This window comes from Rhinichthys klamathensis, unplaced genomic scaffold (assembly GCF_029890125.1).
Source record: "Rhinichthys klamathensis goyatoka isolate OS25496 unplaced genomic scaffold, OSU_Roscu_1.1 h1tg000114l_1, whole genome shotgun sequence".
NCBI lineage: Eukaryota > Metazoa > Chordata > Actinopteri > Cypriniformes > Leuciscidae > Rhinichthys > Rhinichthys klamathensis.
The window spans coordinates 1,213,686-1,237,550 of NW_026606651.1; the positions used below are offsets into that span (position 1 = coordinate 1,213,686).

Genomic DNA, 23,865 nt, shown 5'->3' on the forward strand with positions numbered 1-23,865 from the left:
CGCACATAAATAAGAACAGGGACGCTGCATCTGCTTCGCTGAGGAGAGAGAACTATGGGTACGCTTTACTGCCAGCACAAGGCCACAAACAACACAATTTTTCAGAGGAAGTGTTTTACGGCAGGGATGATTTTACAAGCTCAGTGGGATACAGAGCACATCAAGGAAAAGAAATGAGTAGAGAGGAAACACATTAGAAACAGACAAAGAATAAAGAATAGAATCTGACATTAACAGCAAAAACAGAGCAAGGAAAACGAGACAACATAAGAATGAGAAATAGAAAAATAGAGTGAGTCAACTTATATAGGTCAGCAGCTGCAGTGTGACACTCTGAATGGATGAATTATATATTATGTAAAGACAAGACGGCCTGTAGACCTGTAAACTACATACACCCCTGCTCAATCTATAAATATCAGGACCAGTCTGTATTCTTTTAAAAGTGTCTGCAGTTCGTCTAAATTGGAGTTTAATTGTTTTCCCATGGTTTCACAGACAGGGATTAAGACTAGTCCCAGACTAAAATGCATGTTTGAGCTGTTTTAACTGAAAGCAACTTGCACTTACATATCTTAAAATATGTCACTGCCATTGTTTTGTCTCAAAATTCACACCAGTAATGTTTCTTCTAAAGCATGTTTATAAAAGCTACTTAAATGTTAATTGAATTAAGACCTAATCAGGGTATCTGCACACTTTTTAAAGTCAAATTTAAGGCTTTTTAAGACCTTTTTAAGACCTGAAGAAATCAAAATTAATACCTTACATTAGGGGTGCGCAATATTGAAAAAAAAATGTCTCAATATTTTCAAAGTTTTGTTGATGATAATTAGATGATATTTTACTGATTGTGTTTGTGTACTGGTACCATGGCTGGTTTAGGCCTGTTGTTGACAGCTGACTCACGAAGATATTCATATTTTTCATATTCTATGCAGTGGTCAGTTCACAGCAGTGAAAGGAATTAACATTTTTTTATTAAAGGGCAATATTTGCAACCTTAAATTGAGTTCCAGGGACATTTTCACCCATATATGGACTTTTTTTTTTTTTTTTTACTTAGAGGTATGCATCACCTTTTATGTCAAATTCTAACATTCAAATTAAATTATATTAGAATAATAACACAATACCACTGTTACCAGTTATATTAAATCATTAAATCAAAATCCATCTTTGCAGTGCAGAGGAGACACAGAAGCAGCATCAGAACTGGCATTAATATATTTATACTCCATTTACAATTGCATAAATAAAGCTATGATATATTCAATTCTTTCAATTCTTAATTCAATATTTAAATATGAACTGATTTCTAATTGTAACATTTTAATTACAGGGTACTTTAAATGTGAAACTAAACCCGCCAGTAGGTGGCGGCAAGTCACTGTCTCAGGGAGTCATTCATTCAAACGATTTGTTCAAACGGCTGATTCATTCGGGAACTGCAAGTGATTGTTCATTGAATCGTTAAAATGATTCGTTCAAAACGCGGATTTCAGTCAAGAAATCATCGCTGTCTTTTGCATTGAGACTCTGCTACGGTTTCATTTTGAAATTCTCGTCAGCGAAATAAAGGGAAAACAAACAATATTGACAATATTGTTTATAAAATGTAACAATGTTAATTTAACTGTTATATAAAATAAATATCATATTTGCTATTGTGCACGGGAAAACAGCCCTCTTGCTGATGTAATATTGTATGATAACAACATATGATATATAAAATACAAAAACTTTATACGTCTATTAGGGAACATACGCACTGACACATCACGCAGTGAAAGCAAGCATGAGAGACAAATGCGATGTCAGCTCGCAGTGCGCCCTCGTACATACTTAACGTTAAAGTAAAACAATGATTACAATATCATAATAGACAATACACATCGCACACCACTACGCACATAAAGAATGAACTTACAATTGAACTGAAATTAACCAGCTTTCTTCTCCTCTCCTGCTGTTTCGCGTGCAGGAGACAGACGTAATGCTGGCGCGAATGTGACGCGAAATGTCACGTGAACGAGCAAATCCACAAAGAACGAATAGTAAATAAAAAAGTACGCTAATTAGATAGTTTTAATTTGGAAAACATTTAGATATGTCTAACTCAAATTGCCGTTGAAAATTTAAGACCTTTCATAAGTCAAAATAAGACTTTTTAAGACTTTTTAAGGCCATAAATTTTTAAAATCTAATTTAAGACTTTTTAAGACTTTTTAAGGACCCGCGGATACCCTGCTAATGCTGACTTAATCTAAGCCCTGTCTGTGAAACCAGGCCTATATATAGCAAATTTCCTGCACTGACTAATAGAACGATTTTGCCAAAATTCTGCACCTTTAAGCCAGTTAAAAATGTATTTACAAAATAGAAACCATACAAAATATAAAAAACAAGCCCATTTTTCAACCAAATCAGTTCATAAAGTTTGTCAGGTTTCAAAATGTAAAATAAATTACACATTTTTAAAGTAAGGGGTTCCTAAGATTTAAAAAAAGTTTTTAATGTTAACATTTTTCAATGTTAAAGTCTCTTGTGCTAACCGAGACTGAATTTACTTGATCAGAAATACAATAAAATGGTAATACTGTAAATATTACAATTTAAAATAATTATTTGCTATTTTTTTTATATATATTTTAAATAGTAATGTAATAGTTTTTTTTCATGGTCTTTTTTAAATAGAAAATTCAAAACACCATTTATTTGGATTAGAATTTTTATAAATGTCTTTGTCTCTTTTGATCAATTAAATTTTGAACAAAAGCATTAATTTCTTTAAAATAAAATCGTACTGATCCCAAACTTTTGAACTGTTGTATAAATATGTAAATATTTACTACCAAACTTGATGGAACATGTTTATTTTTGATATGATAAATTACATGGGGTTAATTTACTAAGACAGCTGTGTAACCAACTGGTTAAAATAAAAAATAATTGGAAAAAAAGTAGCACAGAAATGTCAAGTTAGTTGTTTGCAGATGCTGCTTGCTTTGGTATTTTGTATCTAATGCATTGAAATTGAGACATGTGACTTAAGTGTCTAAAAGTGGACCACTGTATATCAGCAGAGAATCACACACTGTGTAATTCGTTTCTCATTCCTTCACTCTGTAATTAGTCAGCTCTGGCCTTGCTCTGATTAAGTGTGACAGCAAACAAGGTGTCAAACACAGCCAGGAAAATCTTATTCAAATGATGAACACAAATGAGGACGGACAAGCAAAACAATGTTTACAGAAATATAAAATGTCTGAAAAGAGATCTTGCACAGTTCTGCTTGGACTCAATGCATGGAAAGCTTCAATCCACCCTATGCACAACCAAGGTTTATTAGTGTTCGAACATTTCACATAGCGTTACCTTATCACAGTGTAACTCCACATTCAGGTCTCCTTTGTTTGTGTGTAGGCGCACATAGCCTTTCTTCTTAACGTACTGGTAGCGAACGGTATCGTCTGCAATAGCATCTGAAAACACAAAGACAAATATTTTCATTCTTTACATTTATGAATGACAACATTTCTGTATCATAATAGCCTTAAACTAATCTGACAGCTGCCAGATGGTTTCCTGAGGTATACTGAAGCCAGACTCACTCGAAAATGAGGTTAAATTACAAACCAGAACTAATACTTGGCAGGAGTTTCAGGTATTGCAATGATGCAATGTTATGAAATGCATGCAGCAACTTCCCAGCATAAACAAAAAGGGAAATTATGTCATTTGTTGTGTGCATCACCAGTCATGATGACATTTACATTTGCACATTTAGAAGACTCTTCGACCCAAAGTGACTGTGGGCATTACCAGCAACACAGCTTAATGGAGTCAATCAGAATCAGCAATCGGCTCAAATAGGACAGTAACAGAGAAGGAGCCGTGAGAAGACTAAAGGGAAGCTCGTGACTTGGCCATCTACTGATTAGAATCAACCATGACCCATGGACCAGCTGATGCATTTCAAAACAAAAATGGTCTGTTCCTATCAGATTTGTTTGGTATGAGTAAGCAGGGAAAATGTTTAATTTCCATTACCTGCTTCATGGGTGGTGGCTGGAGCCATAGCTGTAGATGTGAAGGAGGCAGACACTCTTCCAGTGGAATAGTGAGCCTGAAAGAAGAGAGACAGACATGGTTTACAGAGAAGACATAATAAGCCCTAACACCTCCATCCGAAACGACTAAAAGATCTTCATATGCATGACATCACTCTTACACCTCCTAATAAGTCTCCTAATCACACTTAATAAAGTGTTTTATCACCAATTCATTATGAAGACAGACAGACAGGAGGATATGTACATTGATTCCTGTGGGGCATTTCAGGTGTGTTTGGATGTGTTGATGTTTATGTGCAGCAGATGTGTCTTCTCAACAGGTCTGTGTTCCCAGCTGACTCGCTACTTTAGATTAATGGAACAAAAATAGGCTTTTCTTTACTAATTTAAATGTTCAGTATTCAATGGAATGAATTCAAGTAATAAACTACGCTAAAACTCAAAAGTTTGGGGTCAGTAACAATTTTTGAAAGAAGTCTCTAATGCTCACCAAGTCTGCATTTATTTGCCCCAAAATACAGTAAGTAAATATTACAATTTAAAATAACTGTTTCCTATTTTTAATATATTTTAAAATATAATTAATTCCTGTGATAGCAAAGCTAAATTTTCAGCATCATTACTCCAGTCTTCAGTGTCACATGATCATTCAGAAAACTTATTATCAATGTTTAAAACGGTTTAATTATGCTTAATATTTTTGTGAAAACCTTGATATTTTTTTTAGAGAAATTTGAAAAGAACAGCAGTTATTAGCCTTTAGTCTCGTTTTTGATCAATTGAATGCATCCTTATTGAATAGTATTATTTAATTTAAAAAATTTAATAGTGTATATTCATAAATATAATTGTATTTTTTTAAATCACGTCTGAGGGCGCACTTACTTGCCCAGGCATATGGTTGAGCTCGCAGGTTTGATTTTTGTTATTTATGCTATTGGAATAATGGAAAGCACTTTGGTCAACTCAATTTGTATAGCTCATTTAAAAACAACTCCTCTAACTAACTAGATTTTTTTTACATTTCCTGAATAACAAATTACTTCCTCAATGCTACGAGGTTTCTGAGTGATTTTAGGATATTGGTATGCAGTTGCTAAGGTGTTCTGGGTGGTTGTTAGGTGGTTTCTTACTGTTCTTTCTTACTCATGTAGTTTAAATATAAAAGTCAGATCACTTTACACTCAGCTCTTTACAAGAAGTCACATTATATTCTCACATTATTTTTCATTTCTGTAGCATAAATGGTGCTCAATGAGTAATGCATTTTTGTTTCAATTTTAAATCTATCACTTTTAGAATTTACCACAAAAAAAAAAAAAACATTTAGTTGAAAACAGTTATTTGGGATATTAGTTGCCCTAGTATGGTGTAGAAATAGCAAAGCTAAATCAGTAGGAGTGGGCTTGAATGCCAGTCTATTTCAGCGTCACAATACCAATCCAGCACAGCTAGGGCTGAAATAGACTGGGATTCATGTCAAAGTCGAGCCAATTACACTCTGTGAATGGGCTGAGCAAGAAAAGCTAATATAGCTGAAAGCACAGGGCAGACACACTCCAACCTGGGCTAAAAGAAGGCTTGAGACACGGCCACAAACACACTTAGAACCACCGCAGAGCAAGTACGAAAGCAAAAAAACTCATGATTTAGGTGGGGTCATTACTCAGGAAGTTATTAATTGGTGTGATCATTTTAGAAAAAATTGACATGACATTCAGAGGAACTTCTTGAGATTCTTGCTCTGAGTGTGTGTGGTCGGTTAAGGATCCTGCGAGGCGTTTTCTTCTGCTCCAGTTGCTGTGTGATGGTGCTAGAGTCTGAGAGGCAAATCACCTCGTAATGCACAGACACTTTTACATGCACACACACAGACAGACACAGCCAGACGCGTCACTGTGACCCAAACATTTTTAATGTTTTTGAAAGAAATCTCTAATGCTCACCAAGGCTGCATTTAATTGATGAGAAATGTAGTAAAAACAGTAATATTGTGAAATCTTATTTAAATTTAAAATAACTGATTTCTATTTGAATATATTGTAATGTAATGTATTCCTGTGATCGGACTTTTCAGCATCATTAACTCACATGATCCTTCAGAAATCCTTCTAATATGCTGATTTGATACTCAAGAAACATTTCTTATTATCAATGTTAAAAAAAAATTCTGCTTCAAAATGACGACAAATAGAAAAAAAGAAACAAAACAATGCAGACAAAGAGGAGAGCGAAGAATCTCCCATCGACTATAGCTAGAAAGGCAATATCTTAAAACACTCACAGCATTGAACTTGTCTGTTTTTTTGGTTTCTGGCTCTTTCATAGTGGAGGCCAACAGCTGATCTCCTTTATAGTCCCTATAGAGCTCCGCCAGGGTTTCTCGCGTCTCCAGGTTTGTGGTTTTCAGATGGTATCCTGGTAGCAGTTTGGCTTTCTCTTCATCTGTAGGGGACGGAAAAATGGACAGGGGCTCATAAATGTGACATCTCCACAATACAAGTCATCAGATTCACAAAAACACTTATATGATTACCTTTTATCTGAAGCCTTTTTGCGCACATATATATAATACGGTTCAAACGTTTTTTTTTTTAATTTATTGTTTTATTCAGCAAGGACATATTTAATTTATCAAAAGCTACAGTAAATACAAAATATTTATATTTTAAATAAATGCTGTTCTTTTGAACTTTCTATTTATCAAATCAGCATAATAGAATGATTTCTGAAGAATCAGTAATGATGCTGAAAATTCAGCTTTGCCATCAAAGAAATCAAAGAAATAATTTATTATTTATAATAACATTCAAACAGAAGACAATTCTTTTAAATTGTAATATTTTTTGGTCAATTTAATTGTAAAATAATTTGTAATCAAATAAATGCTGTGATGACTTAACACAAATTAAATGCATTAAACTGCATAAACTGCATCAACCAATTACAAATGCATCAAACTCTTTAAGCTTGTAATTAAAAACAGGTGGGTAATAATGCATGCCTATAGACTAAACGCGTAATACATGTGCATGTCTTTCAAAACCGGTTTTCAAAAACGTATACTTTGAAACCTAAGTTTGCGTTCTCAGGCCACCAAAACGCTGTTGTCGTGTAAATGAACAGCCAGTTTTCTGTTTTCAGTTGGCCCTAGGTTCAATTTCAAGTTCAAATTCAATTCAATTCACATTTATTTGTATAGCGCTTTTCACAATACACATCGTTTCAAACCAGCTTTACAGAAAATGCATGAGTCCACAATTACAATTTAGAGTGATATATTTCAGAAATGTACATATACAAATCACAGTTAACTAAAAATGCACTAATTTAAATGAATGAATCAATTAAAAACTTACTTAAGCTGAACAATGACTTTCTTCTAGAGCTGCTGTACAGCCAAAACAATCTTTGTTGCATTAATTTCCTATTATCACTGTAAAGCTGCTTTGAAACAATCTGTATTGTAAAAAGCACTATATAAATAAAGGTGACTTGACTTAATATAATGTACTATACGTCGTATATACATTATGCATAATATAATATATATATATAACTGTGTGGTACCAGTTATTTTTAAAAAAAGACAATGAATTAAACTGTGTATTATATGACATTATGAATACCATTTTAATGCATAAAGATTATAATAATGCATTATTCAGGATTCAATAAAGTGCTACCATCCAATCATCTGAGGACGTTTCAAAGAAGGACCCCACAATAAAAACAGATTTTCAGAGTTTTTTTAGATGGAAAAAGTCTAAGCTACACAGAGTAAACCAGCCACATCATGAGATCTGCTATAACAGCAGCGCAGAGAGTGTTGCAGTGCTGTCAGAAATATGGATCTCTCCGGCTAATTTAAGACCGTTGGTCAGCGATTACAGTCTGTGATGACATACACACGCATTATCTTGCACTCCTGTCGAGATGGTTATCTTTATGGCCTTTTGAGTATGTCACGTTCAGGGATTTAAATGAATTCAAATCATTTGACGAATACACTCCTTTAGTTAATTCATTCATTATGCAAAGTGAATCCATAACGAATTGCACTAAGTTCTACCTCGTTAATCAATTAATTTCCTTAAATCATCACGGCTGGGCTAATGCAAGTAATATGGCTACATAACGTGTAAAGAATGGTGACTAATGTGAAAATAGCACACCTGAGCCTGGAGCTAAATTATTTCATTCTCACAGGTTAAGTTTAACTAACTGACAGTGAGGGGTTTTTTCTTCAATTATTAATTTGCAATCTGTGTTATTGTGGAATGCAGTAGCCAGAAAAGTGTGCTCTGTTGTAAACTGCATATCAGTGTTATTTTAGTGTTATTTACTATTATTGTATTAATTAATCTTTTGAATTAGCTTCTTTTTTTTTCATTTTAATTAGGGGTTTTAAGTTTTGTTGTGTAATTTTGTCATTTTTATTAGTCTTATTTCTATTTAGCTTTCATTTATTTTATTTCAGTTTTAGTAATTTTAGCACTTACATATATTTAGCATACAAATATTAGATGAAAAACTAATAATTTCACAAATTTTTTAGGTTTAAATTAAGTTTTTAATCTAATATTTGTATTTTATTTTAATAAACAAAAATAATTTGTAATAGTTTTGGTGTTGGTTAACAATAACAACACTGCAACGCAGGATTTGCACACCAAACACTATATACTGAATACTATGAGTAAGATGCGATCCTCAAAACAGTAAAATCTTTGCCAAAACCAACTGAACATTTTGTACTGCATTCAAAACACTGAACTCACCAGGGTCAAGGACTTTCAAATTGTTTTTCACATGGAAGAAGTTAGAGACGTTGAATTTATCCAGATTTGTGGGATCCTGGGAAATAAAGTGACAAAATGAGATGTTATATGACAACTTCAGATTTGCTGACAAACTATGCACAGAAGAATTATATACACAAAATTGTTATAAAACAACTCATATCATATTTTCCCTAAACAGAAAGACAAGTAAACACTCTCGAATGAATTTGTTTTGGCAATGTTTTATCAGTTTAGTGTAAATGTTGCTGACTGGACAGTTTGGGAGCTTGTCTGCTGCAACACACACACACACAAACAAAAGAGAGTTCAGGACCTTCTCATCTCTCTCTTTGCTTGACCCACCATTGTATCTGTTCCAAATAGGTCAGACAGTGAAACTATACCTCAGCCCATTTCAGTCCTGCTATTTCAGCTAAACTCCCACTCCCAAACATCTCTCTCGTTTCAAATACTTTCCCCCCATATCCTTTTAAAACTCCCCCAGCTTTCCCATCCCACGTGGCACCCAAAATAACCTCTTTAAAACTCTTTAACCCTTAAACTACGCCGCCCGACACCTCCCTGACCTGCCCTTCCTCGAGCTCCAGGGATAGACACGTCCAAAGCTACCACTCTGAACCATATCAATCTAAAATAAATCTCAGCCCAAAATAACTCAAAGTCCCTTTCTATTTCTCTAAACACCCTATAACATCCCTGACCTAAAATAAGCCATGCAAGGACTTTCTATGAATACTGGACACTGTAGCTCACATGCACACACACAGAAAACACTGATTCAGCTCACAGCTTCTTTCACACACACCCACGTTTCCCTGGCTATCTGACGACAGACATACCATAGACTACTATACTTATATAAGGGCTGTCAATCAGTCATTTGAACAGATTCTTTATTTCCACATTATTGCATAAAAATGCACAGGAAATGCAAACATAAAACTCAAAGCAAAATCTGAAAATATAACCCTGTTTAAAGATTTGGGGTCGGCAAAAATTGTGTTTTTGAAAAACAGTCTCTTATGCTTGCCAAGACTGCATTTATTTCATAAAAAACAACACAAAAACAGTAACATAAAATATTATCACATATATGTTTTTATATGATATATTTTAAATGTAATTTATTCCTGATTGCAAAACTGAATTTTCAGCATCATTACTCCAGTCTTCAGTGTCACATGATCCTTCACAAATCATTCTAATATGCTGATTTACTGCTTAAGAAACATTTCTAATTATTATCAATGTTGAAAACTTTATATTTTATATATTTTTGTGGAAACCATGCTTCAATGAAAGTTAAAAAGAAAGTTAAAGTCAAAGTTAAAAGGAACAGCATTTATTTGAAATAGAAATCTTTTGTAACATTACAAATGTCTTTACTGTCACTTTGGATCATTTTAATGCATCCCTGCTGAATAAAAGTATTAACTTTCTTTCCAACAAATAAATCAATAAATCTTACTGACCCCAAACTATTGAATGGTAGTGTACATGACCTACTACACAGATCCTAACATGCCAGTGCCATGTATAGATTTGTTGATAGAAATCTGACCCAGGTTACATAAGTTCTTACACTCAAATGGATTTACAGCAAAGCTTAACACAACTTTAGACAGTCGCCACATGCTGATCTAATGTTTAATCCCATCTATTCAGAAACAGGCTATGTTTGATTCATAAATTGTGCAGTTACTCAATCAGTGCTTTATTGCCTCCTTCATTAAGCATGCTCATCGACAAAACAAAGCACAAACTCACATTGTGACGATTTTAAAGGTATCTTTGAAGTTGAGTACAAGTTTAGCTCTATCGATGGTATGCTGTCAATTACCACAAATAATAACTTAACCTTGATTTTTGTTTCTTTTCACAATCTGAGGGAAGTAATGCACTTACAATGGAAGTCAATGGGGCTAGACATTCCAGAAGTTTTCAAAGCAGAAATGTGCAGCTCATATTTTTGTAAAAAGGGTTTATATTAATCTGTCCTTACAAAAATGTGTGTTATTTCAGCTTTAAAGCTGTCCTAATATCCTTTAGTGGTGAGATGCTACACTTATCATTCCTGTGGGTGAATATTTCTGTCAGTTTCTGGAATCCTTGCAAAAGTTACCAGGTTTACAAGCTTTATGGTGTCATAAGTCATGTTTAAAGATTCATTTAAAAACACAAACCTAATGTTAACATTTGGCTATTTTGGAACAGTGAGCACTAACATTTATAGCCCGGTAAAATGATTTGACCCAAAACATCCACTTAATGTGCTTTAGTCTTTTGTTTTTTTAACAAACTTTGGGACCAGTGTTAAGTTTTAGGTAATTAAAAAAGCTGAAATAAAATGAATAAAACTACAAATTAATGAAAGCTATATATATATATAATTAATTAAAGCTACAAAACATTTCTAAAAACAAACAACTTAAAATGAAAACTGAACATATAAAAAAAGGCCATTAGGGATATGAATAAACACTATAATAGCTGAGCAGATATTTTAATTGTTAAATGCAAATGATTCCTGTGTGTCTGTCAATCATCAGGATCAGCCTGACTGTCTCGCTCTCGATAGCTGTTAAACACTGTAGCGCATGTGAACCGGCTTCAACCTGACATTTCATGAAATCACACAGAAAACACAGGGTTTTGATACACAGACAGCCACATACAAACTAAAATTGAACTGGGCGATTGTTGTTGAAGTTGCTTGATACGAACTTGTGTCTAGAAAAGCTGTATTAAATCACAGTCATGCTAACATAACAGCACTCATGTGACACTGCTTAATCGTCACTTAACAGTCATAAACACACACTCTCTGTGTCCGTCACCTGTAGTGTGATGAGATCCTGGCGGGTGAAGGGTTCATCCGTCAGCAGGTCTTTATAACTCTTTGTCTTGATGTTGAGCTGCTCTACCGCCTAAACAAAACACATTTATAGGAGTTTGACTATTCATGTACACATTTATACAGTTTAAAGACAGTTAATGCATTGATTAAAAATGATTAACGTCAGTATGATATTAAAGAGAGCATGAACAACCGTAATTTCCTTGCTCTTAAGTATATACCTACATGTTCCACCATGCATGGAAACTGAACAGCAAAAACGGGTAATTCAGAAATCATTGATGTGATGTCACAACCACATTAATTACTTAAATTTCATCAAATGGATTCAGAAGACGAAGCAATATAGTTCATGAGTCAAACTGACTACTTTTATGATCCTATTTTGGAGTTTAACATTCCCTGGCCACCGTGTTTGAATAGAAGAGAGCAACTTTAACTTATTATTAACTAACTAATTATCATTTGTGCTTCATGAAATAAGAAAAAAAAAATCCTACAAGTTTCTGTCAACATGAACAATTTACATTGATGAATAAAATAAAATTTATATCAATTTAAATTAATTAATTTTAATTGAATTTATTATTTTATTTTGTCTTTAATCAAACATTATACATTTAGAAATATTTATAGAATCATTTTTGGGTAAAACTAAATTATGACTGTTTTGGCGCTCTGTCTTGAAAAATATTATAAGTTGACTTGGAAGAAGAAGTAAATGCTACAGACGTGTAGACTATGGTCCCGCATGCAAAAATACCTTTAAAACATTTTGGATGTAGGGTGTTTTACCTCATTAGAGAAAACATTCCCTGTGACTTTGTTGGTAACAATGTGGGAGTTGTTTGTGAACACTGTGTAGAGCACAGGACAGTGGTACTTCCCTAAAGTACAGGAGAGAAAGACAGAATATGCACTGTAGAGGACTTCAATCCATTATCCCGTCATTAGCACATATTGTTGTTGACGCAAGTCAGGTAAGAGGATAAAGAGCGCACACACACACAAACATATTTACCTTCACTGTTTTTGCTGAAGTTAAGCTTGATGAGGGATTTAGCCTCAAGCTTCTAGAGAGAGAGAGAGAGAGAGAGAGAAAGTTAGGAAGTTTGTGGCTATATCTGTCAGACTTTGGCTCTCAGACACACCTACCTTTTCAATTATAATGTAATCACACCCCGTGAATGTCTAATTATTTAGCACGAATTAGCTGATTCATATTGAACATGTTTGGGCGATGATAAATCAAGGCACTAACTGAATACCACTCATTTTAAACACCATCACGCAATGCTGTGGATCTAGTACGGTTTTAGAGAAAAGAAAAAGTAAATTCATGAGAGATTACAGCAAACAAAGACCTTAGTTAATTAGCTAAAGTGCTGTTTTTTTTAGCATACAGAAAAACTGTAAAACGATATTTAAAGGTGATGTACAACACCATTCAAAAGTTTGGGGTCAGTTCCATTTTTACTTTCAAAAGAAATGAATGCTTTTATTCAGCAAAGACGACACATTAATTGACAGTAATGACATTTAATGTGTTACACGAGATTTCAGTTTCTTTAGTAAATGCTGTTGTTTTGCACTTTCTTTTCATTAAAGAATTCTGAAAAAATATTATCACAATTTTCTTGAGCAGCAAATCAGCATATTAGAAAGATTTCTGAAGAATCGTGTGACTGAAGACTAAGTAATGATGCTGAAAATTCAGCTTTGCCATTACAGGAATACATATTTTAATGTATTAAAAGTAAACCATTCGTAGTTGAGTCTATTTGGTGTCGCTAAGGGGTTTAAACTTTGTGACCGAGGATTGTTCTGCCAGCGGGATACATATAAACTGACCACACTGTGATCCAGTGACACAGTGAATCAGAATGAGACAGGTCAAAATCCCTCAGGATTATTTCTCCCTCCCTGGTAAACCCAGTAGCTGGTGTGTGATAAACACTGGGAGTCTCCACCTCAGACTACAGACTGTTTGTGAATGGCAAGAACTACTTGAAATCAACAGTTGCAATCAGATTGGCTGAATGGATTTTACATCTTTTGTGATTATTTTATTGTGTCTGAAATGTGCTATATAAATAAACTTGCCACACAGACATTTCAAAAATGCAATAATGTAGGACTGATACAACATAACACATATCTGATTACATGCCTCACTACTACCCATTTAAACACAATTGTAAAGCAGAACAAATGAGAGCATGATGTTTACACCGAAGAACAAGTCCTAGCATGTCCAGAAGATCTCTGTAAAAGTCACTAACACACACACACAATCCGTTTTCACAGTCACCTCTCATCAACTCACAGCACTCACTCTCCTCCTCTCCATCTAGCAAGACAAATCAATCATGAATACTTCAGATAACACAGTTAAACTGTGTGTAGGAACAGAAACACACACACACACAATCACAGAGGCATGTCCAGACATGCATTCACTCAGATGCATAGCTGTAAAGATGAATTGCAGATGACAGCCATGGGCTTCAATGGACACTGCATCACACCCCAAAAAAACACTCTCTGTAAACATTCACACAACTTTGGCTGATACTAGAGCAAACTGATTATGCATGCAGCACGCACATGCAGAGACCCTTTAACTCCTATTCCATAAATTAAGAGTGCAGCGATGTGTGTCCAGTGAACTGATTACACAGCAATTTACACACATCCACTCCTGGCACACTGAACGCTGTTAGCCACCATCAGCAGGCCGGTGAAATACCTTCATATAGTCCCAATAATAATTTCTAGATGGGTACAGTAATAGACTATTTTGCCTTTAAGCGACACATAAGTGAATTTCTGAAGCTTGAATATTCTCCAAAATATAAAATTAAACTCAAAGCAAAAAATGCCTACCGTTTGGCAAATATGCAAAGAAATTATGATTATTGTTACATTTTATTGGCAATTTCTTATCAATGTAACACAAAAGAACCTAGGTATATTGTGTGTTGAATGGTTTTTAGAGGTGGAGGTTCTGTGGTGTTGCTAGGTGGTTACTGGCAGTGTTTTTATATATATATATATTTATATCCTAAGTATTCTTATGTTTAAATTAGCGATTATTTTTTATATTTTCACTTTAGCAATTTTGTTACATGCTTTTGTCATTTTATTCGTTTTTATGTATAGTTTTCTTATGTTTTTTTAATTAGCTTTCATTTTTATATTTTCATTTTGATACGAGCTTTTTGTCATTGTGTTAGTTTTTTATCTTTAGTTTAAATGTTTTATTAATGTATTTTTAATTCAGTTTTATTTTTTCATCTAATATTTATATTTCAGCTTTATTTCAATTACAGCTAACGATTTTTAATAGTGTCAATTTAAGTTAAATATGACAACACTAGTTCCTGGGCCAAGTTAAAAGAGCACAGCCACAAGTCTCTAACATATTCTAGCACACAGACGAGGCTCAGGTATGTAAAACAACGTACAGTAAGTCTATGGGGTTTTTTGTTATCTAAGTTGAAAATCATAAGATGGATCGCATAAAAAGTACTTACAGATCTCTACTCAAGTTGCATGGTTTTAGGTATTATTAAGGTCTGTATCATAAACAAACTACAAGTTTATTACTTCTAAATACGAGAAACACCACTAAATATGTTTCTTCTTCTCAAATTACCCGCAGTGCTCTTTACAACATGCACAGATTCTGGTTTGTAGCTTTGGATTCTCTAGGATGAAGGTGCAAGTGCACCGATAGCATCATCTGGAGTTAATGATGTTGCAGTTTACTTTGTGTCATCAGTCTTTGTCTTTCCTGAAGCGCTTGGCTTCTCCTCAAATGGAGTCTGACGCCCTCTAGTGGTTTAATTCATGCAGGACATTTGATAATGAGCTTTTGGTGCTTTCAACTCACGTCGGAAAGATCGTATTTGTTGAACACATGAACGCAACTACAATGAATGAATGAAGTTTATATAGCGCATTTCCTATGAAGTACTGTACACCCAAAGTGCTCTACAATCATATCAGGGGTCTCTCCTCCATCCACTTGAATGATGCGACGGCAGCCACACACCAGCTATAGGTGGAGCGGAGAGAGAGAGATGCACATTCTTTGTTTTTCATTTTCTAGAAGAATAGAGTTAAAAACCTTTTTTGTGGAGTTAATTAAGAAAAGGTACACCACCATCTTATTCCGGCGAAAATGATTTGAATGCACATGACGTCGTAAACAACTTCCCACCTTGTAACTACAAACTTCCCAGCAGGACTTGAAACCACCATTTTACCTCCCAAGATGTTGAAAAGTCTATTGGTCAGCATCAAATAAACAATAAATAAGTTGGAATAACTGAAATACCTCTCCAGTTATGGGGTTGGTACCAAACTTCTTAATCCAAGGCACAATGCTCCTAAAGAAAAAACAAACGTTAATCATTTTCTGGTCTCATTACACCACTTAAGATTATATGTAAAAATACTGTTCAAAAGTTTGGAGTCTTTATATAAAATAACTTTTATATTTATTGTATAATTTTAACAGTTATTTATTCCTGTGAGAGCAAAGCTGAATTTTCAGACTTCAGTGTCATCATCTAATATGCTGATTTAGTTGACTGGATACTTTTTACAGGATTCTTTAATGAATAGAAAGGTCAAAAACAGAAACAGAATTTGTCATAATGTAAATGTCTTTACTGTCACTTTTGATCAATTTAATATAATACGTCCTTGCTAAATAAAAGTAGGCTATCAATTTCTCACCCCAAACTTTATAACGGTCGTCTTTGTAGTGATAAATATAAGGTACTATAAATAAGTATATAATTAATACATGCAAGTAAATGAATGATTTAAAAATGACTCATTCATTTTGCTATTGACGAGAGTGATATACTCACATTAGGTCAAAAACCACCCCATCCACTGTGCACATGGGATACTCAAAGGGCTGAAGAGACAAACTATGTGATGGATAAAAGACGAAAATTAAAAGACTCGTACATATACCATGATACTAAAGCTGCTGTGTGTCATTTCTGAGCCCCCAAACAGATCTGCAAACATACTGATGGTTTCCAAACAAGTTTCATGAACAGTCTCCTCATCTTTCACTGAACAAATGAAAAGCCCTGTCCCAAACTCAAAAGGTTTTTGTGAGCAATGAGTTCACACATCAGGCCGCTCCAACAAACAGAACAATGTTTTGGAAGAATAATTTTAAGAAAATCAACCTACTTTCTAATAGCTGTCTCTGCATATTAAACTAGAACCGGAGAAAAGTATTTGAAATTGACAATTCTTATGGAATATTATAGTATTTATTATAAATCATATATCCATCCACTCCATTTATTTTTAATTAATGTGCCCTTCTCTTCTCTGATGACGCGTTTACTGGCGCAAGGGCGGGACAAAATGTCACTCACATGAGATCCACCAATAGCAAACCAACAACCATCCAATAAATACATTTCCGGCTGATAAAAATTAAGCCCCGCCCTACATATTTTCTTATTCGACAAGACGTTTCACTCGAATATATGTCACAATAGGGAAGAAAAGACTAATCTAACTTCCGTTTCATGCCGACTTTAATGTTTTTTTTTTTTTTTTTTGAAAAATGACAGCAGCTTTACCTCAAATAAAAGCAATGACAGCATTGTTTGAACCCCATATCAGCAGTTATGAAAGCAGGATCTATTGTACTAGACCTAAATTAGGGAAACACAAAGGACTTTTCTATCAAACATGAAAGAAGTGTTATGCATTTCTAAACTCACCTGCAATGATCAAAGGGCAGACGTCTGAAATTGGACCGTGGGATTTCTATAAACAAGACAACAAAAGGTTTATTACTGATCACAGGGAGTTTCGGCATAGAAGCACCAGCAATATCTAAAGTGCACAAAATAAGTCTATACATGGTGCAATCAATCAAACAACACAGTGAGAGACAAAAAAACCAACAGCATTATTTTATTTTATATAATATAATATATAAGAATTTTGTGGAAACCATGATGCATTTAATATTCAGGATTCTGTGATGAACAGAAAGTTCGAAAGAACAGGATTTATTTGAAATAGAAATCTTTTGTAACAAACCTATTTACTGTTACTTTTGATCAATTCCATGGATCTTTGTTTGAATAAAGGTATGTTTCTTTCAAAAAAGAAAATCTTACTGAACCCAAACTTTTAAATGGTAGTGTACAACGTGTCAGATAACCTGATTTATTCATTCAGGCCTGGAAATGACCATTTTAAAAATGTCTGATATTTTTCAAGACTGTGGAAACCCTTACATTTCAAGTTTAATTATTTGAAATGGGCATATTTTTTCCCCACAGGACATTACTCTTTACTTTCTGTAAAAACTGCATTTAAACCACAAATGTATATTCATCTCTGAATACACTGTTCATTTGTTTTACTCATATTGTATGTGTCCAACAATGCTTGCTTTGTGTTTACTGTCAAATACTGTATTAATGTGTACCTATTGTGTTAATCAAATCAAGTCACATTTATTTATATAGTGCTTTTTACAATACAGATTGTTTCAAAGCAGCTTTACAGAGATAACTGGAAAATAATGCAACAAAGTTGAAGTGATGTTTCATTTTTTTTGTAAAAAGGTTATTTATTTAGTTAATGTATATATATATATATATATATATATATATATATATATATATATATATATATATATATATATATATATAACCACTCTGGAGAAAACTGTGATGTCATCGTCCAGCTCAGTCCAGTTCTTCATATAATGGTGTCAATGCAGGCAGATCAATATTACTGTTGAATTAAATGTTAAATTTAATGTGCCCAACTAAGCAACCCAAAAGCCAATGGCAACAAATGTGAAAAAGGTGACAAAGGCGACCAAACCTCCATCAGGTGGCAGAATGGAGAAAAAAACCTTGGGAGAAACCAGGCTCAGTCCTACTCTGGCCAACGAACAGTGCATGATTATGATTCAGGCAGCATTATAGGTCAGAAGTCAGATTGGATTGGAACAATCTGGTTGAAGATCGGAGTCATCACGCCAATTAATAATAATTTTAGTTTCATGTACTTATAAGTAGAACACCACTTGATCACCGCACTTACACACATGATGACTGAGTTGGAATAAGCACCAATCACAGATTTTTTCTTAATACAAACAGTGCAATACATCTAGACTAGTGTAAGTACCTGATTTTTTCCCTCCATAAAACTGAGTGTATTCTGTACATGTGATGTACCTGAAACAGACAGATATAAAGAATAATATTATTATACGGAAGAATACGAATTAAATGAAACAATATGAAAGAAATGGGCAACATCTCACAACTAAATACTATGTTTAAATTATTACAACGCAAAAACATAAATAACTATAAAATAAGATACTAGGAAGTAGACGCAATAATGAAAGCTGGGCTTGTATACAGTTTTAAGACAAACATTATAAATCTCTGATAACACGATATCATTGCACTAAATAATAAATATACATATATTGCTTTAATTGAAATACATTCATATATATAGATAATATAATAATAACGCTCGATATAGTGTAACGTTAGAGTTCAAACATGATGCCATATTTTACTCGCGTTATATTTCATTCCAACTTACATCTTATCTTTTTGATGCTGTCGTTTCCCCATTTTGTGGCCGAAGATGTAGTAATGAACGAAAGAATTAAAGTTTATAAACGCATAAACAACCAACACCAAACCTACGACTTTTTAAAACACACGCTTCCGGTTCGCGTTTAGCGCGACAGTAAAATGTGTCCGGTGTGAAACGGCAAAATATTTTTATTTTGCCTCTTCAGTACGGAATGGTGATTTCAATACTGACTGACACTATTAAATCTGTAGCAACAGCTGTCTTTTTGTGATGTATGTAATCAAAAAATAATGATCAATAATTATATTTTATTTAGATAGTAATTAAAATCTGAAGAAAAAAATATATATTATTAAACCTAAAGTGAATCTGAAAGCACTGGGGCTGCATTAAGCTAAACATATAGGCTATAATATATAAAGTATGCATACATATCTTTTTTGTTTTGTTTACTATAACTATTGTGTGTTTTTTGACCGGAAAATAACGTTGCTTTCAAATGTGTATTCATTTACAAAATTGCCCTTCTTTAAGCTTACTGTGCATGGCATCCACTCCTGGTCAAAATAAATAAATAAATAAAGAGCCAAGCCAAAAATGTCAAAATATTTAGTGGTCTTTTAATGGACATTTTAAATTACAAATTCAAGTCTGACTTCTTCCCACTCCGTTTCGAGCAATTTACTGATTTATGTTGTCAAAAATCAAATGCTTCTTATTGCCTTTGTTATATGTCACTATATTGCTCGAAATAAAATAAATTCATTCAAATTACTGGTCAGGAAATTAGCAAGAATGGCACAAATACTGTAGATAAAGTAATTTAGCAGAACAGCTTTTTACAGGGGAAAAAAGTCAGTGTTGTTCCTGTTGTAGATTTTTTCTCTAAACTAACTACGTTCTATAATATTTATACCCTAGCGCGTCTACTTATCGACGTCGGCTGGGTGCTGCTAAACTACCCTATACCCTAGCGCGTCTACTCATCTACATCAGCTGGGTGCTAAACTACCCTATACCCTAGCGCGTCTACTCATCGACGTCAGCTGGGTACTAAACTACCCTATACCGTGGCGCATCTACTCATCGACATCGGCTGGGTGCTGCTAAACTACCCTATACCCTAGCGCGTCTACTCATCGACGTCAGCTGGGTACTAAACTACCCTATACCGTGGCGCATCTACTCATCGACATCGGCTGGGTGCTGCTAAACTACCCTATACCCTAGCGCGTCTACTCATCGACGTCAGCTGGGTGCTGCTAAACTACCCTATACCCTAGCGCGTCTACTCATCTACATCAGCTGGGTGCTGCTAAACTACCCTATACCCTAGCGCATCTACTCATCGACATCGGCTGGGTGCTAAACTACCCTATACATCTACTCATCGACGTCAGCTGGGTGCTAAACTACCCTATACCCTAGCGCATCTACTCATCTACATCAGCTGGGTGCTGCTAAACTACCCTATACCCTAGCGCGTCTACTCATCGACGTCAGCTGGGTGCTAAACTACCCTATACCCTAGCGCATCTACTCATCTACATCAGCTGGGTGCTGCTAAACTACCCTAAACCCTAGCGCGTCTACTCATCTACATCAGCTGGGTGCTGCTAAACTACCCTATACCCTAGCGCATCTACTCATCGACATCGGCTGGGTGCTAAACTACCCTATACATCTCCTCATCGACGTCAGCTGGGTGCTAAACTACCCTATACCCTAGCGCATCTACTCATCTACATCAGCTGGGTGCTGCTAAACTACCCTATACCCTAGCGCGTCTACTCATCGACGTCAGCTGGGTGCTAAACAACCCTATACCCTAGCGCATCTACTCATCTACATCAGCTGGGTGCTGCTAAACTACCCTAAACCCTAGAGCGTCTACTCATCTACATCAGCTGGGTGCTGCTAAACTACCCTATACCCTAGCGCATCTACTCATCGACATCGGCTGGGTGCTGCTAAACTACCCTATACCCTAGCGCGTCTACTCCTCGACGTCGGCTGGGTGCTAAACTACCCTATACCCTAGCGCATCTACTCATCGACATCGGCTGGGTGCTGCTAAACTACCCTATACCCTAGCGTATCTACTCATCACATCGGCTGGGTGCTGCTAAACTACCCTATACCCTAGCGCATCTACTCATCTACATCGGCTGGGTGCTGCTAAACTACCCTATACCCTAGCGCATCTACTCATCGACATCGGCTGGGTGCTGCGAAACTACCCTATACCCTAGCGTCTCTACTCATCGACATCGGCTGGGTGCTGCTAAACTACCCTATACCCTAGCGCATCTACTCATCACATCGGCTGGGTGCTGCTAAACTACCCTATACCCTAGCGCATCTACTCATCGACATCGGCTGGGTGCTGCTAAACTACCCTATACCCTAGCGTATCTACTCATCACATCGGCTGGGTGCTGCTAAACTACCCTATACCCTAGCGTATCTACTCATCACATCGGCTGGGTGCTGCTAAACTACCCTATACCCTAGCGCATCTACTCATCTACATCAGCTGGGTGCTGCTAAACTACCCTATACCCTAGCGCGTCTACTCATCGACGTCAGCTGGGTGCTAAACTACCCTATACCCTAGCGCGTCTACTCATCGACAGGTTGGGTGCTAATACTATACATAACTTAACCCCCCCCCCCCCCCCCCCCCACCACCACCACCACTACCACCACCCTTCTTTACCCTCTGTTAGTGACATCAGCAAAAATATCTTGAATCTTTGAATAAACATTATAAAGGGTTAATAGTTCAGTTGATCATAACACAATACAGACAAAAAACAGTAGGCCTACGTTCTGGTACATTGTCCAAGGTTACAGGTTACATTGTGTCAAAAGTTTGTCAGAAGGTTAGATCTAAAAAGGAAGATTTGTTTTGTTATTTTGTTAGATCTAAAATGGGAAGTCAGGTAAAAGTTAGTCATAATATTAGAACCAAAGGGGAAGTCCAAAGTTTATCATAAGGCTAGATAACCAAAAGGTAAGATTGTTAGGGTCAGAAACATGATTAGTTCATGATTAATTCAAGACAGTTTACTATCTTTTTTATAAAAAAATTCACCACAATTTCCCTCACTGTTCGTAATCATCACGACCACTACCTGTAATTTTTAATTTGGAAGAATATCACAGTATTGGCTCTATGATCAGCCGAACGGCCGCAACTGCATTTGGCTGACCGGGTGCAACGACAATATTACGGTGTTCGCTCTCTGATCCCTCAACCGGGGGCAACTGCACTCCGCCAACCGGGGGCAACTGCACTCTGTTAACCGGGCGCAACCGCTCATAGCGCGGTTCTTCTTCTTCCTCCACAATGTCTCCCCTCTCAATGCCTCCCCAGACAATGCTTCTGATAAACCTCCCCAGACAAACTCGAATACATTTGATCAAATATCCAATCATAATTACTGCAATGAGCAAGGCAGCAATTACTGGTAACAAGAGCTTAAGTATGGGTCCGAAGATATTACCAAAAGCACTGCGGAAGGCATCCGCAATCCAATCTAATTCCCATCCTATTGCTTTGTTCTTTGCCTGTTCATCCTGCCACAGATCATTCCGCACCTTTGTCATGTCGTTTAGCACCTTTGACATGGCACCGCCATCCACATCATAAGCTGGAATGAAAGTACAACATTCTTTGCCAATTTTAACACAAACTCCTCCCTCATCCGCAAGAATTGCATCCAGTGCCATTCTGTTCTCCAGAGTCATTTGTCTGAGGGCCCCCACTTCACTTTTCAAGAGTGCTAACGCCAATTGGGTGTCATTTGCAAATCGTAATAATTCATAATGGATTCTATTAATCCAGTTCATCGAGTCAGTTACAGCATTATGGATCAGGAAAGCCTTCCAAAACTGAGTTGTTTGGGCAATTGCACAGCTTTCTTCAGGGATGTCAGAAATGTCTCCACCAGGTGTCATCATCCTTCTTCTTCAAGGCCCTTGTTACTCTTTTTCCCCCCTACATAGCCAACTCTAATTCTTGCTCTGAGCTGAACTAAAGCACAGAGACCATGCCGTGAAACAGGCAGACTGGGATATGCAGTATGACCACACAACCAGTAGTAGTCAAATAGGACGTAAACTCTTACCTGTGGGAGGTTAGATCTAAAAAGGAAGTAAGATTTATTTTGTTATAATGTTAGATCTAAAATGGGAAGTCAGGTAAAAGTTAGTCATAATATTAGAACCAAAGGGGAAGTCAAGTAAAAGTTTATCATAAGGCTAGATAACCAAAAGGTCAGGGCCCGTATTCATAAAGAATCTAAGAATCCTCTCAGAAAACTCTTAATTTAGCTTAAAAACTTTTACGTAGGAGTCTTAGCTTAAGAGCGATTCGGGACCAATCTGAGAGCAACTCTGAGTAAGGAAAAGACAAAAACTTTCATCTTAGTGAGGAGGCGGGGCTGACCCTGTTGCTATGTATGAGACAATCTTTTGAAGACTGTGATTGGTTGGT

General features: G+C 35.6%; 1 protein-coding gene across 2 annotated transcripts in view; it reads right to left on the minus strand.

The window, feature by feature from the left end:
* Positions 1–19,523, minus strand: part of ppil2 (peptidylprolyl isomerase (cyclophilin)-like 2) — a 54,990-nt gene extending 35,467 nt beyond the window's left edge. For both annotated transcript variants that reach the window (XM_056254729.1, XM_056254728.1), the window contains exons 1-12: positions 19,368–19,523; positions 18,936–18,985; positions 17,504–17,549; positions 16,622–16,684; positions 16,081–16,132; positions 12,760–12,811; positions 12,534–12,625; positions 11,719–11,808; positions 8,858–8,933; positions 6,361–6,521; positions 4,054–4,129; positions 3,379–3,485 (exon numbers count right to left, since the gene is read on the minus strand). In XM_056254729.1, the coding sequence (XP_056110704.1) occupies positions 3,379–3,485; positions 4,054–4,129; positions 6,361–6,521; positions 8,858–8,933; positions 11,719–11,808; positions 12,534–12,625; positions 12,760–12,811; positions 16,081–16,132; positions 16,622–16,684; positions 17,504–17,549; positions 18,936–18,985; positions 19,368–19,399 (897 nt within the window). In that variant the 5' untranslated portion in view covers positions 19,400–19,523. The remainder of the gene's footprint in view (positions 1–3,378; positions 3,486–4,053; positions 4,130–6,360; positions 6,522–8,857; positions 8,934–11,718; positions 11,809–12,533; positions 12,626–12,759; positions 12,812–16,080; positions 16,133–16,621; positions 16,685–17,503; positions 17,550–18,935; positions 18,986–19,367) is intronic.
* Between the last annotated feature and the right edge of the window lie 4,342 nt (positions 19,524–23,865).